General features: G+C 37.0%; 1 protein-coding gene across 2 annotated transcripts in view; it reads left to right on the top strand.

Moving 5' to 3' along the window:
- The window catches only part of ATXN7L1 (ataxin 7 like 1), a 113,511-nt gene that overhangs the window by 30,903 nt on the left and 68,672 nt on the right, over positions 1-13,936 (top strand). The window contains exon 3 of one of the 2 annotated variants that reach the window (XM_061467404.1): positions 8,038-8,142. The exons of the other annotated variant lie outside the window; for it this stretch is intronic. Coding sequence (XP_061323388.1) covers positions 8,038-8,142 — 105 coding nt within the window. The remainder of the gene's footprint in view (positions 1-8,037; positions 8,143-13,936) is intronic. 2 annotated transcript variants of the gene reach the window in all.

Here is a 13,936-nt window from a genome sequence, read left to right as displayed (position 1 = left end):
ATAATGGATTTTGTAAGCAGTTGCTCTAATTCCTGGAATATATTGTTATATATAAAATAGGAGGCAACTCAAAATACAGGTTCATGCCCTTACCTAGTTAAAACTAAATATTGAGTGAGTGATGTCCATTTCAATTACAAGCATGGGCTTCATTACCTGTCACCCAGCTAAACTGGATTTTACTTCACCTTTCAGCCTTGTTCCACTTTCCAGTTTCTTCTATGCTGACTTGCAAGAGAAGGGCCAGTGCATAGCATGGCCAAGGCAGTGAATTGTCTTTGCTTTCCAGGGCCATCCCCTGTCACTCCAGCCCTGGGCTGCAGCAGCCAAATGCAAATGTTCACTAAACTTTAATATAGTTTATTAATATATTCTAGAAGCTTTAATGGTTGTATTTGCTCTGTAGTTTAGACTCTGATTATAAAAAAGTAAAAAGAAAGTGTTAACAAAAATTCTCATAATAATCCAAACAGACCTCAGTGGTATATGACCTTCTCTTAATGTGCACTGATTTCTTAGTGTGCTTCCTTGAATCAGAATGAGGAGGGTTTTTTACTGAAGGACAGGCAGGCAAGCAAGTGTGTTCAGGAACTGTAAAGGTGAAAGTTAACCTGTCTGGTCACATTGCACAAAATAATCAGAAAGTTACATGGGGAAGTGGAACTCTTGTTTTAAGGATTAGTTCGGTAGTCTGAACTGTTAGAAACATAAAGAATTATGTAAAATGACAGTATATGCTTCTAGATGTTTTTATACGGTGCAAATTACTAAATTCATTACTTTTTATTGCTTTCTGCTGTCTTTAACTGAGAGACAAGTAGCGTTATTTTTACAGTGCTTTTTAGAGCATTGGTCTTGGTCTTGATTGTCCTCCTGCTCTCCAGTTCTGGGCTCTGCATTTCCTTCTCTGTTATGTTAGTGGTAGTGTTCATCAAGTTCCTACAGTGGGGCAGCTCACGGAATTAAACTGTCAAAAAACCTTTTCCTGTTTTGTTTTGTCCTTCCTCTTGTCTACTTTGCTCTTGGGTCAGAGTTGTCTTCAATTTGACTCCTTGTGTAATCAGTTAATTCATGGTACAAGCACAAGAGAGGGGCAGGAATATGAAGCTTGAAGTCAAGAAGGACCATACCAGTGCCTAACTTTGGTTAGTTTAAATTGTGATGGGGGTGCAGAAAATTGCAAAACAGTGTTTGAGTGTTGTACAGTGAAGATTGTTACCGAAGAAATTAAATGCCTTTGCAAACACATGAGTGGCTGAGCACTTTAATTATTCAGTGTTGGAGGCTGTACTTAATCTGAGTCGTGTACAGAGAGTGAAGTGAAGACTCCAGAAGCAGATGAGCTATCTTCTGCCTACTCCAGGAGGTAAGGGGCCATGTGCCTCTATATAAGCATGTTTTAAGAAGTAGGTTTTTCAAGGAGGAAAAACCTATATTAGCTACTGTCTTATCCTCTAGATATCTTAAGATGTGAAAAGCTGAGATTTCTTGGTGTTGTAGGTATGCAACATACTTCCTGCACTTGTGAATTTCGGGTTTTCTCTTCCAGTATTCTTGTGGTAAGTTAGTAGCCTTGACGCTTCTGTTCCTGTGTTGCCGAATTCTTCTAAAATGGGATGGCAAATAACCTACATAAATATCATTAAAGTCTTCAGAGCTGTGGGAGATAAATTTTGTCACGTTTCCCCATGTTTCTTTCTTTTTTCCTTTTTTCTTTTACATATATATGCATATGGTATCTTAGGCAAAATTGTAACATCGGTCATGTGTAGCTTACTTTATAATCCCTTCAAAATGGATTGTTGTCACAAAAGTTATGCAGATACTGTTAATTCCCAGTATTTGTTTAGTTAGCTAATTCCCAATTATGAACCCTCTGGTTTTGCTTTTGTTAAGGGTCTTTGGGAATGGAAGGCACCGCTTCCATCTTCAATACAGTTTCCAAATGCCCAGATAAGGCAGTGTAGTACAAAATCTTTCCAGGTCACTGGAGGTGATATTTCCAGGATAAACTATAATTAATAAAAAATTCCCAACGTTCTTTAGGGTTGCCAGCATGACTGCAAATCCTCATGATTGCTCTAACCTGGGAAGCAGCATACCATTTGAAGTTACTGCTCTGGTTTAAAGGTGTCATGCCCATGACTCTTTACCACATTGACTCTTGTGAAGTCTATTTGCTGTTTTTTCCCCTGCATTTTTTTTCTTCATCACTGTTGTGTTTAATTTATTGTTGTTGAAAAGTTCAGTATTCCTGTTTTCTTATCTTTAATCACTTTTTTCTTAGCTTGAAGAATCTTCAGTTCCTTGCATTAGCACCCGAAGCACTTAAGTCGGGACTTATGACAATTGCATTTGGCTCTGGACAATTGCATTTGGCTCTATGTTAGTCCTGTCCTTAATATTTTAATTTTACTTTTTCCTTAGCATCATGGTTACTTAAGCCATGACCTGCATTGTTCCATCAGAAAACAAATGAGCTTGAGCATTACTTTGTGGTTTTGACCCTGAAGTGAGATATGATTTGAGCAGGGGCTTAGAGTAAATGACATCTAATGATCTCTTTCAGCTTAAATTATTCTGTGATTAATTGCAACTGTGACTGGCATTTTCAGGGGTAAAATGCAATTTATACTGGCTAGCTAATTGCTGAAGCAACTTACTGGGTTTTATGTAAAAGAAGAAAGCTAAAGGAAAACCATACTTGGGGGAGAATAAAGCTGATGTTAAGTGGAAAGAGTGTGACATTTATTTCTAAGATAAGACTATCCTGTCTTTGCAGGCATATTTAACTGCTGTCTGAGTAATACCCTGAAGATGTCTTCTTATTGTTTCAATTTCAAGTTTCCATTCACCATTCAAATTACTTAGTTTTTAAGTAATCTCAAATGTAATAGTAGTCTAACGCACTGAATATTTTTTGTGCATTCCTCCATTTTTGAATGATGGATGGATTTGTCACTTCTGTGGAACAAGAGGGAAATAATATTAAGTACATTTCTAGACACAGAGTTTAAAAATCTGCGTCTCCAGGAGCTGGAGAAACCATATGGATTTGGTTTTATCCATAGCCATTTTTGCCATTTCTTTTTTTAGCTTTTCTTTGTTAATTTTAAACTAGTGTGTCTTGAACAGTCTTTCTCTTTCCCTTCCTTCCTCCCCTTTTCTCTCTTTACACATAAGCATCACTAATACTATTCAAAGCAGACTTTATATGTGTATTTAGTGAAGCAACAGATATATAAGAGAGTGTTTAAAGTGTGTACAACTTACAGCAAAAGATCATCATTAAAAATTCAGTTTCCCACACAATATTGTGAGGTCTTGCTGTTTGACAACCTTAATTCTGAAGGGGAAGAATGTTTTAGATTATTTCTAGCTTATGTCTTATTATGTAGTTGGATGTAAATGATTATGAACTGTATAATAATAGAGAAGGAACTTCATATAAGTCATCTTTGTTACTAAAAATAATTCCTTTTTGTGTGGTTTTGGAGAAGATAAAAAGTCATGTCTGACACCTGCATTTTTGTGTTTGTGTCACAGTTTGCAGAAGCAACATTTTCTTTGTATTTGCAAATGCTTGTAATACAAAAACTATAAGCAGAAGTTGTGTTTATTTTCCAAGCACCATAGCAAAGTATATGCACAAAGAAATATTTGGTTTAAGATTTTAATCTAGGAAAGTCTTATTTCCTACAGTCAGCATTCGCTGTCTCTGATTTCCACCTGTCTTGCGTATTTTTCACATGACATGGGGCACTTTTGCATCCTGTTAGTCAGATAGCTCATTTTCAAGCAAGGCTTTTGTCAGTGTACAGTATCAACAGGCACACTGTCCAAGAAATTCCATTTTGAAGGGACGACAATTCAGTATTGCCAGGGAGTGGGGTATGTGCAGAGAAAACTCCTGCAAAGCATGTGTCGACTGGGAAATAAGTTCTGTTCTTTCCTGCCTTCAAGAGTCTGTTTCGCATCTGCTGAAGGCATCTCGCAGTAAAATGAGGTAACTGTGATGGGGGCCATGGAGAACTTTTACTTACCAGAAGGGCTAGACACATCACTCTATCTCAGACTTGTAGCTATCTGTATTTGTACACGGGGAACAAGCGTGTCACAGGCTCTGGTAGAGATCACCCTGCTGGTCTGGGGTGAGTCATGCAGACCTTGGGCACTTGTTTCCCTTTAAGGGGAGACAGAAGTTTTGGTAGAAAACAAATACTCTTTGCAGTTGCTCTTCTGTCCCTCCCTGTGTACTTTGTAATAGGTTAATTTAGTATAACAATTACTTTTTGTACTTTGATAATTATGTCAGTACTAGATGATAGTCAGTCATTCAGTGATTACCTGCTGTCTTCTTCAGTGGTCATGCCTGTTTCCATGAAGCAGTCTTTCCTGAGCTAACTTTGGAGAGAGACATTTTCTTCTCCAAAATTAACCTTTCCTGAAAACCTTATCACCATTGCATCTGACTGAGCAGGCAGGGAGCTGTGATTGTTCCCTTTAGAAGATAAATTTTTGTTTGGAGAGGCTGTTGTCTTTTTTGCTACATATACAAGGTGTTGAGTATCAAATGGCTGTAATCTGATCTAAGAAAGATACCAGTGTCCGCGATACCCTTTCAGTCCTGGTGGCTTTGAGTAGGATGTGGTAGCATTGAACTATTCTTATTAAGAAGAAATAAGAAAACATAAAGATACATAGTTGTTTCTATTTTCTGCTTTCTTTTTTGTTTTGAATTTTCCTTGCTTTCTTCATTGTAAGTTCTCTGATCTGGATTGCATTTGTAATATCCTTGTGCCTAATAAAGTGTGTCCCCAGTTGGAATTTCTGGTGGGATAATATTAATGCTTCATCTAGCTTTAATTAAAAAGTAATTTATATATATATATTGTGTGTGCTTAAAAATTATGAGTTTAATAGTGAAACTGATTTGCGTCACCTTGTTAATGTTGATGAACTGATAGCATTAGTTGAACCTGCTTGTTCTTGATGAACTTTCCTCTTTTCCAAATAGTGAGGTTCTTAAGGAATCCCATCTGAAAGATAGTGTTTAGTTGAAATTTTTTATCTATTCTGATTCAATAATAGCAATTTGTGTGTACTGTGATTCTTATTTCTGATTTGAAACCTGTGGTCTCATGTCCTCGAGATTTTTGGATTAATTTAAGTGGACTTTTGACAGGTAGCTAATAACTTCAATTCATGTAATAAGGTTCACTTTATGGTAGCCACTTGCACCTCCACTTTGCTGTACCTAAGCATCTGCAAAATGAAAAACTTCCAAAGCACTGTTTCAGGATGTCACTCACTCTGCATCTGTGCATTGTTTTGATGCTGTGTTTCTCACAGCAGCATTTTGGTGCATTCTTCTATGTGTCTGTGCATATAAACTTCTGCTCCCTCAGTACTTTAAAAATTGGACTGGTGCTGTTTACCAGTTATGTGCAGTGCTGTTTGCCAGGGCTTGCATTGAGGTTGTCGGTACCAGGACTTTTCCTTCATGCTCTGTCTCTTCACAGTGCCTAGTGAAGACATACATGATTTTGTGAACCTTTGAGCTAACCTGATTTCTTATTCCATCTATGTCCTTGGATATATTCCTCCAGTACAATATCTTGCATCTTTCTATAAGTTATTCCCTGCAGCCAGACATCATAAAAACTCAAAGCCAGCCAGACTTCATATGCCTCATAGCTGGGCATATTTTAAAGGCTGGTATACAGATCTGTGAAGGTTAAATGTACTTGAAGAATTTTAAATGGAAAAAAGTTGTAACTTTTATGTTTGTAAAGGGCAAAGTCTATATGTTTTCATACATAGATTGTCACTGGACCATTCAAACAACAAAAAAAAAATTGAAGTTGTTGAGATATCTATCCATTTTTTAAATGCTTCAGAAGTGTAATTAAATTCATGTTTTTGAGCTGAGACTTTGTGTCAAACTATATCTGGAAGAAATAATAATTCCTGTGGAGTTTACAGTGCTGTCAGTGGAAATCTGTAGGTTCTGATCAAAAATATCCTTGGCAAAGAATTGCCAGTGTAAAGTGATTTTTAAGATCACTGACTTACCACATTAAAACAAGAAATAAAATAAACAGGTCAAACATAGTGCCTGCTTAGGGTTTTGTTTGTTTGTTTTACCAGTAGGGAGGATTTAATTTAATCTTAACTGTGCAGTTTTGGCTTCATCAGTACTAATGCTATCTACAGCAAGAAATTACCAGAGGAGTTTACACCTCACCACTGCCTTTCTTTTAAATTTAAGTTAAATGTGTTGATTGCATTCATCTGGCTGTAATGCATTTAAAGGCTTGGCTAGTCCAAGATTCACACTGCAAAGGGGTCATGACTGGTTAACCTTTCAGCTGGCTTTCATAGCCTGGTACGAGCAGTAGCATAGAGGCTTTTGGCTTTCAGGGGATAAAGGAACAATTCATTTCGTATCATGCAGGTTGGTGGTGCTAGTTTGTGCCCAAGAATGTTTGAGCGAGCCTGCTTGGAGGTACTTGTGATGCTGCCTGAATTACTGTGAGAGGGGTGCCCTGTTGCCCTCTGAGGTTTTCAGGGACTGAAGACACTTTGCACTTCGTCTTGCCAAGTACTACCATTGTAAGCAGGGATGTTACTTACAGAGCAGTACAGGCCAGGGCAGAATTACTTATCAAAATATTTCTATGGCCAAAATATTTGCTTTGGTTAAGAACTAATGAAATAAGTACCTGCTTAAGTCACTTTTTGAAAGAAATTACTACTTTTAAAGAAAAATACAACTTATTGGAGAAGTAGGATTTAGTCATTGGTGTTTATCACAGCTGCTATTGTGCATGTTTGTCTTCACAGAGTGTCTTCTCATTTTTCCTCCTGTTTAAAAGGCATTGGGTTGATATTTCAGTCCGAGTCAGAGGCTGCATTTGCAAGTTCTGTAATAGATTTAAGATGCTGCTGAATAACATCGGAATGCCATTTTACAAGATCTTTAGATCAAGATGTCACTGTCCTGTTCTGAGGGGTAGCATGATCTCTGTGGCTGATATCTGGGACCTGGTTACTAACGCAGCAACACGTTTGTTAACAAGACTGGGCATGGTGACAGGATCATACTGAAGTGCGTAAAAGCGACTGCAGCTGAGCTGTGACAAATGAGTATGTGTGCTTGTTCTTAAGCTATAGCAAAGCAAAATGAAACAAGTTATGTCACTTGTAATGTTAGAGCTCTGAGGCCTTCAGTAGTAATTTAAGCCCATTTTACTCTCTGTTCGTAATGGCTTAAGAATGCATGTATTGCATGATGTGTTTCCGCTGAGAAGGACAAGTGCCTGTCATCATCTGACTGTACCCATCTTTTGATTTCATGAAAGTCCTTGTGCTGTCACTGAGAAATACCTCATTAACTAACTTTGTCTCTTCCCAGAGTTTTTGTTGGGGAAACAAACAGCAGGGCATTTGAACTAGGGTGAACACACACACAGACTCAAAAATTTCATGTCATGACATCTGGTTCAAAGCAGGGATGACTTTGAACTGTATTTTAAGCTTCTTGACTGTATTTTAAGCTGTAGGGTCCTTGACCTGGTTGCTATAACTAACTTTTAAGTTGGATACTTTCTCTAGCAATCTGTAGTCAAGCTTGGGATATTTTAACATGGAGCATAACCCATGCACCGTGTTTTCTAAAAGGAACTTTAGGCAGAGATTTCGAAAGACATCTTATTTTACTGTTCCAACATTTGACCAGTACAGAAATACTTATTCCACTTCTTGGCAGTGAATGTTAAGACAAACGTGTTGCTGCCTGTGCTCTGACTGAGGGATGAGACTGCAGTATTTTAGTATAGGTCCTTGAAACCCAGAAAATGGAGAAAAAAAAGTCTCTTAAACATAATAAGAAGCTCCTATGGAGCAGTGTATAAACTTGCTTTGTATAAATTAATATAACAGTAGTGGCCCTACAGTATTTTCAATATATTTTTTCTTAAAGTATATTTAAAGCATAATTTCTAATTCTTGTATATATTTTTAACTTTCCCACAGATATGCACTTATTTGGCCATTATCCAGCTCATGATGATTTCTATCTTGTAGTGTGCAATATCTGCAATCAGGTAGTCAAGCCACAGGTTTTCCAGTCACACTGCGGTAAGTGAATGTTTTCTTTCCTGAATTACAGTGCCAAACCGGCTATGGTTCTCTTAAGAATCATTGCATATGATCATGACAGAGGCATTGCAGATATACTTTTGTGGTTATCTTGTGTTCTTTCCACAGAAAATACCAGTGATGCCTTCAAATAGGCATATTTCCTGTAGAGGAAGTTAGATTAGTTGTTCTAGAAGCTGGGCTTTTGAAGTTGAACTTGTTATACTAAATTAACCTCTTACAACAAATAAATCCTGTTAGCTAGATACTAGCTAGGCTAAAACTATTATGATGTAACATTGGATTGTTTTTCATCAAAGCTGTAAAGTGAGCAGCAGGCTGTGATAATGATCTATATTAAGTAGAAGTTGGATGTTATGGGTTGTTTTCTGATGGGTTTTATGCATAGCTGTATATAGGGTTTATTTTTATCAGAGGGTTTAATTTTTTACTTAGGTAACATGTTGAGTCATGTTTCTTAAGATTCTCTTGGAAAATGTTCACTTGAGAAGCTGCAGAAATGTGCTGAGACTAATTTCTGAATTAGTATAAGCAGCAGCAGGATGGCAGTTTTAATATTGATAATTTATAAGCAGAACCTACTTCAGTTAGAAATTTTTGCTATTGACTAACAAACTACTTTCAGATATTCCTGAAAAACTTCATAATGAGGTCTGCTTTATTTACTACTTATCCAGTGGTTTATTTGTTATTTGTCCTGTGGTTTCTTTCTGTGGTGGCATTTTGGTTATGGGTTTGTTGTTGGTTGGTTTGGGGTTTTTTTTTAAGGATTGCAAAATGTGACTGGAATGGCTAGCTTTTTCATGAGGTTTAATCAAATTCAGTTTAATCAAATTAATTTGAAGGTGATTGCATAATAATGAAAAGCAGCTACTTCTGAGGATGGAATTAGTTAAATACATGAGGGAGGAGGGGGAGAAAGACCCAACAAAGTTCCTTGCCTACATACAGCAAATAAACTTCACAAATTCTGTGCCCCTTTCAGTCTTCTGGACAGCAAAGCAACACAGTAAAAGGAAAACCTAAGTGGGATTAACAGAAAATATAGAAGTTTCTTTACTTTTAAAGAGATACTACCAAAGTATTACCATGGGTTTGTATGGATGGGCTCCTAACAACCGACACAGAGCAACTGCAGTCATGTTGAAAGGCAGTTGTATGACTCACCACTAGCTTTGGCCCAGATTGAAATAATTGTGAAAACATGGTAATAGAGGAATATAGCATTTATATCTGGTGAATGAGAAAAGATACAAAAGCATTAGTATAGTGGGAGAAGGACTTACAAAGCTAGGGTGGGGGCAGGTGTGTTAACTTTTAACAAGCTGTCCTACTATTTTTTCTCAAAATACATTTCTTGCCTGTAGTAATAGCTGGTTTCTTCTTGCCCAGCCTCAAGTATCTTATGATTCTTTCAGTGACCAAAAAGCTTCTCTGCAGATGGTCATAGGTACAGTGGGTACCATAAACATTGGACTGGTGCATTAATAAAAGATCCTCTATAGAACAGAGGAACCTATATAACACCTTCCTGTAGCCCTCTGTAGTGGTGCTGTTTCCTGGACATGATCTTCTGGTTTGGGCAGCAGCACGAAAGTTGGTCCTGTTTTCACATAGGAGGCATATGAAATGATGTTTCTTCTAGATGAGAGTGAAGTAATCTGTATTAGAAGGAACTGTTTGAGCTCTTTGGAAGTAACAAGTTGCCATCAGTATTAGTGGGTTGTCTGTAAACTGTGAAGAACCTGTGAGTCACTGCCCTTTTTTCTTTTTTCTCCATCACTTCATTATTTCTACAATTCGTTTTGCTTCATCTTCATTATAGCAATCACGTTACACTGAACGGTTGAGTGTTACATTCTGAATTGCTTGATTTAAGAATCTAAGGTCAATAAAGACTTTTTAAAAACAAGTAGACTGTATTAAAAGAAAAGGAGAATACTGAAAATAGGTGAGCAAAAGTGCTACCTCTTGAAGATTGTACTTAATCTAGGCAGACTTATTTCAGGAGAGGTGTACTGAAATATTGCTGAAAGGCCTGTGGAAGAGCTTTAAATGTATAGATAAATATTTTGGTTTAAAGACGAAACAGTCATGGTGATGTAGTAAAACCACATAAAAGAAGTTTTAAAAGAGAGAAGGTTTCTTGGAGGTCTTAAGGATTATTGTAAATACCTAATAATTTATTTTCCAAAAATTAATGTTAAAAGTACTATGTGTTGTGTAAGTGATGTGCATTCTACTAACACACAGTTGTTTTTGTAAGAAATGAGTAAGGTGTAAAGAAGAGCTACACATGGTTCTTATTAATTAATCTGTAGTTGCATTGTCTGGTGAGAGAATTACAAAAATCGTGCAATAGGAAACAGACCAACTGTGCGCTGCCTATGGCTGAATAATCTCTCACTGGACATGCTGTGATATCAGTTGTCCACTGAGAAAGATCTGGAGAAGGCTTAGTTTGAGACATTGCTTCTGGCTGCACTGGGCTTTTCTCTGAAGAGGGAAGGTTTAATTTTGGGGTTTATTTAGAGTTTTATCACCTGTTTGACATAATCCATTTGATGGATCAGATTTTTAGTTAGGCCATGTAGCAGTATACCTGTAAACTCAGTGATGCTGAACACCAGACTTTGAGATGTTTTAGGCTATCATATTTACTCTAAAATGCACTATATTAAGTCTTGAATCACAGCTTTAAAATTGTAAGAAAGACAAGGGAATGAGAAAGCATTAGAAACCGCTACTGGTTTTTTGGCTCTGAAAGGCTGCATCACGGGGAGTCTTTATTGCTGCTGACAAGGACTTGTAGAGTTCTATCCCAGAATTTCACACAAAGTGTGGTTTGTTACTAATATCCCTGGTACGATCCAATCCATTTTCTCTCAGTAAGGATTTAGGTCCGTGCCCGACACGTGCTTTTATGTTTCTAGGTTCCCTGCATTGTGACTTGAAGATCTTGGCTTTGGAGCAGCACTGGAATGCTTAGTTTAACAAACGTTTTTGTAACACTTCTCTCAAGCTTTTGCTGGCATTTGCCTTTCTCCAGAGCGTAAAGAGGACCCACTGTTTCATTTGTCTCTAATTTCAGACATGTGGCAGCCATCCTTGATGGCTCTGGGAAGTTGTGAAGATTATGGAGGCAGATGTTGTTATTTAACTTTTAAGACTGTGATTCCTGAAATATCAAGCAGAAAATCAGAAAAATCTGGTTGTTATTCAGGCTTTTCCATGGGAGACAATGAATTATACAACCTTAGACACATAGAAATAAGGTAAAAGGAAGAGATCTGGTTCATTAGAGAGCTAATTTGCTGGACTTGAGAGGCTTTGTAATAAACACAGCCTAAAGCTCCATGTTGCAAGTAGTAGATCTGTTCTAGCCTCTAAGTCAGAGAAACGCTGAATTGTTTTTCAGAGCAGTTTCACGTCCTTGTATCTGTGGAATAGACACTTGTACCCATTTATCAGGATTAAACCATTCACATGCATATGGCATAAGCCCAACTGAAAGAGAGACTTGCTGTTATAGGCTGCTGGATAAACCATATAAATCAAATAATTTTTTGAGGTCATTCAGTATTATTGTGCACTTAGAATATAGTATATCATAATGTCATCAACAATAGGGTTGTTTGCTTCTGAAGCCAGTTCATTGAGTAGTTTGTTGCAGTGATACAGTATCTTAGATATTTTTGAATGTGTGAACATGTAGTTGTATTTATTTCTCCATAAAGTAGTTTGAAATGAGAAGTCAGTCTAGTTGTGCAGCTTGTAGCATTTCTAAGTGTACCCCGCACTTGGAGAATTTTAATTTTGAGAAATTGTTCTCAAATGCCTACTTCAGTGAAGATACAGAAGACTTCTTGAGACACCAAAACCGTAGTGTATCTCTGAAGTACCATAATGTTCGTGCTGTTTGTTTTGTTTTTTTCTCCAATATATCTGTTATCTAGAAGATTTTTAGGCTGACAGCCTATGCTGAGCTCTGTCGTATAACTTCAATTCTGTGACAGTTTGTCTGTTACTTGTTAAGATGGGACCTATACTGTTTCCCAGGAGATGTTTCTATTTTCCTTTGGCCCCAGAGAGAGTAAAGCTTCATATTCTTGTACCACATTGTCCTTTTCTAGACAAAAGAGCATCAGCTGCAGTTCTGGTTATTTTTCTAAAGTGTTCCATACAACAGTAGGCTTGTTAACTTTGGGCCTGTCTTGTTGAAAGGAAAATCTCTTGTAAAAGGTAGCTCTGGCCCAGTGAAGAATAAGCAGTTGTACATACAGAGAGCTTGTCAAAACATCTAGACTTTTAATATGAGGAAACAAATTAATGACTGGAAAGTGTTAAAAATAAAGTTGGGGAGAAGAGGTAAATTAAGCCAAACTAAATAATGCAGCTTAGTTAAACAATAACCGTAGTATAACCATCAGAGAAAGTTTGCAAACATATTCTGGAACAGTTGCCAAAACTGTGGAGGGTATCTTAATGAACTGAATAGTTAAGATCCCCACTTGATGAAGTCTTAGCGCACAGAGGAGAACAATTGTGCTTCATCAAAGAGAAATGACCATGAAGATCTCTTATTTTGTTAATTTCTCTATTATAAGCTCATTGCCATCTATCCTGACGGTCTCTAAGGTTATTCTAACAGGTTTCTAATTAAGAGCTAGAAATTCTCATTCCTTTAAGAAGAAAAAACCCACCCTTGATTTTCATTACTTGCAAGTTATAAATCCTCAGGTTGACATCCTCATGTCAGCATGAAAGTTGGAAAAGCATATTTCCTTTTTATCCTTCTGTTTGGCTGTATAAGCATCATTTAAAAGAAAAACAAATTAGAAAGTAATGGAGCACTGAAGAATATAAATAAATAGTTTTCCCTTCCATATCATGGTTATTTTCCTAGGAGAGGTTATGTATTTTTAATTACTCAGACTAGCTATTTTACATTGTGCTAGTTGTGCGTTACAATTTAATGAACCACAATTAGAGGCAAGAAGGCTGAGCTTACAGTGTGAATAAGAATGATTTGCTTTCTTAACACTAGCTGGAACATTACTAGCAGGCACCTTTTTTGCATAAGGAAATAGATACGAGTATCACTGTCACATTTGATAGATTATTCTCAGGTTTTATATTCTTTTTATTTATTCTGTGCATTAGGTGTTATTAACTAAAGCTGTTTGAGGGTTTGGAATTGTGAATATTTTATCCATTGCATTTGACCTTTCATCAAGAGAAGTGTTCTTGTGCCCTTCAAGGACAACGACTTTTTGAATGATTCTCCTCCTGCTACTGTGATTTTCTTTTTTCACAGCCTTGTCAAAATAGCCTATATGATACCATTATTGATTGAATAACTTTCTGGTTGTCACATGGCTACATTTCACTGCATAAAAGAATTAAAATAATGAAAATGACTGTCGGCCCTTCTGCTTTTTGTTAAATATGGAAACAATAGCAGCTACACTGACAAGAATCCCAGTTTTCTTTTTCGTCTGGTGGGGGTAGGTGAGAAGGAAATTAATGTTTTCTGTGTACCTTATTTGTTATTGTTTTACTTGTGCAATTGCCTAAGATGCACTGTTTTTGTCTGTAACTTTCATTTCCATTACTTGAAATTGGAAACCCCTAGTAGCTGAATGCATACAAAAAATTCCCTTCGGCTTTACAGTCTATCAGAAATCTTGTTCTCAAGACCAAAGTACAGCCAGTGGCATAAACCTCTGTCTCCTGTCTGCAGTGAAAATCTGAGCTGTAGTTCCTGTAATGG

This window comes from Pezoporus flaviventris, unplaced genomic scaffold (genome assembly GCF_033815535.1).
Source record: "Pezoporus flaviventris isolate CSIRO_AGI_PZ_B2104156 unplaced genomic scaffold, CSIRO_AGI_Pfla_v1 ptg000045l, whole genome shotgun sequence".
Taxonomy (NCBI): Eukaryota; Metazoa; Chordata; class Aves; order Psittaciformes; family Psittacidae; genus Pezoporus; species Pezoporus flaviventris.
The sequence above is the reverse complement of the archived record's forward strand: the minus strand, read 5'-3'. Positions and strand labels throughout refer to the sequence as shown.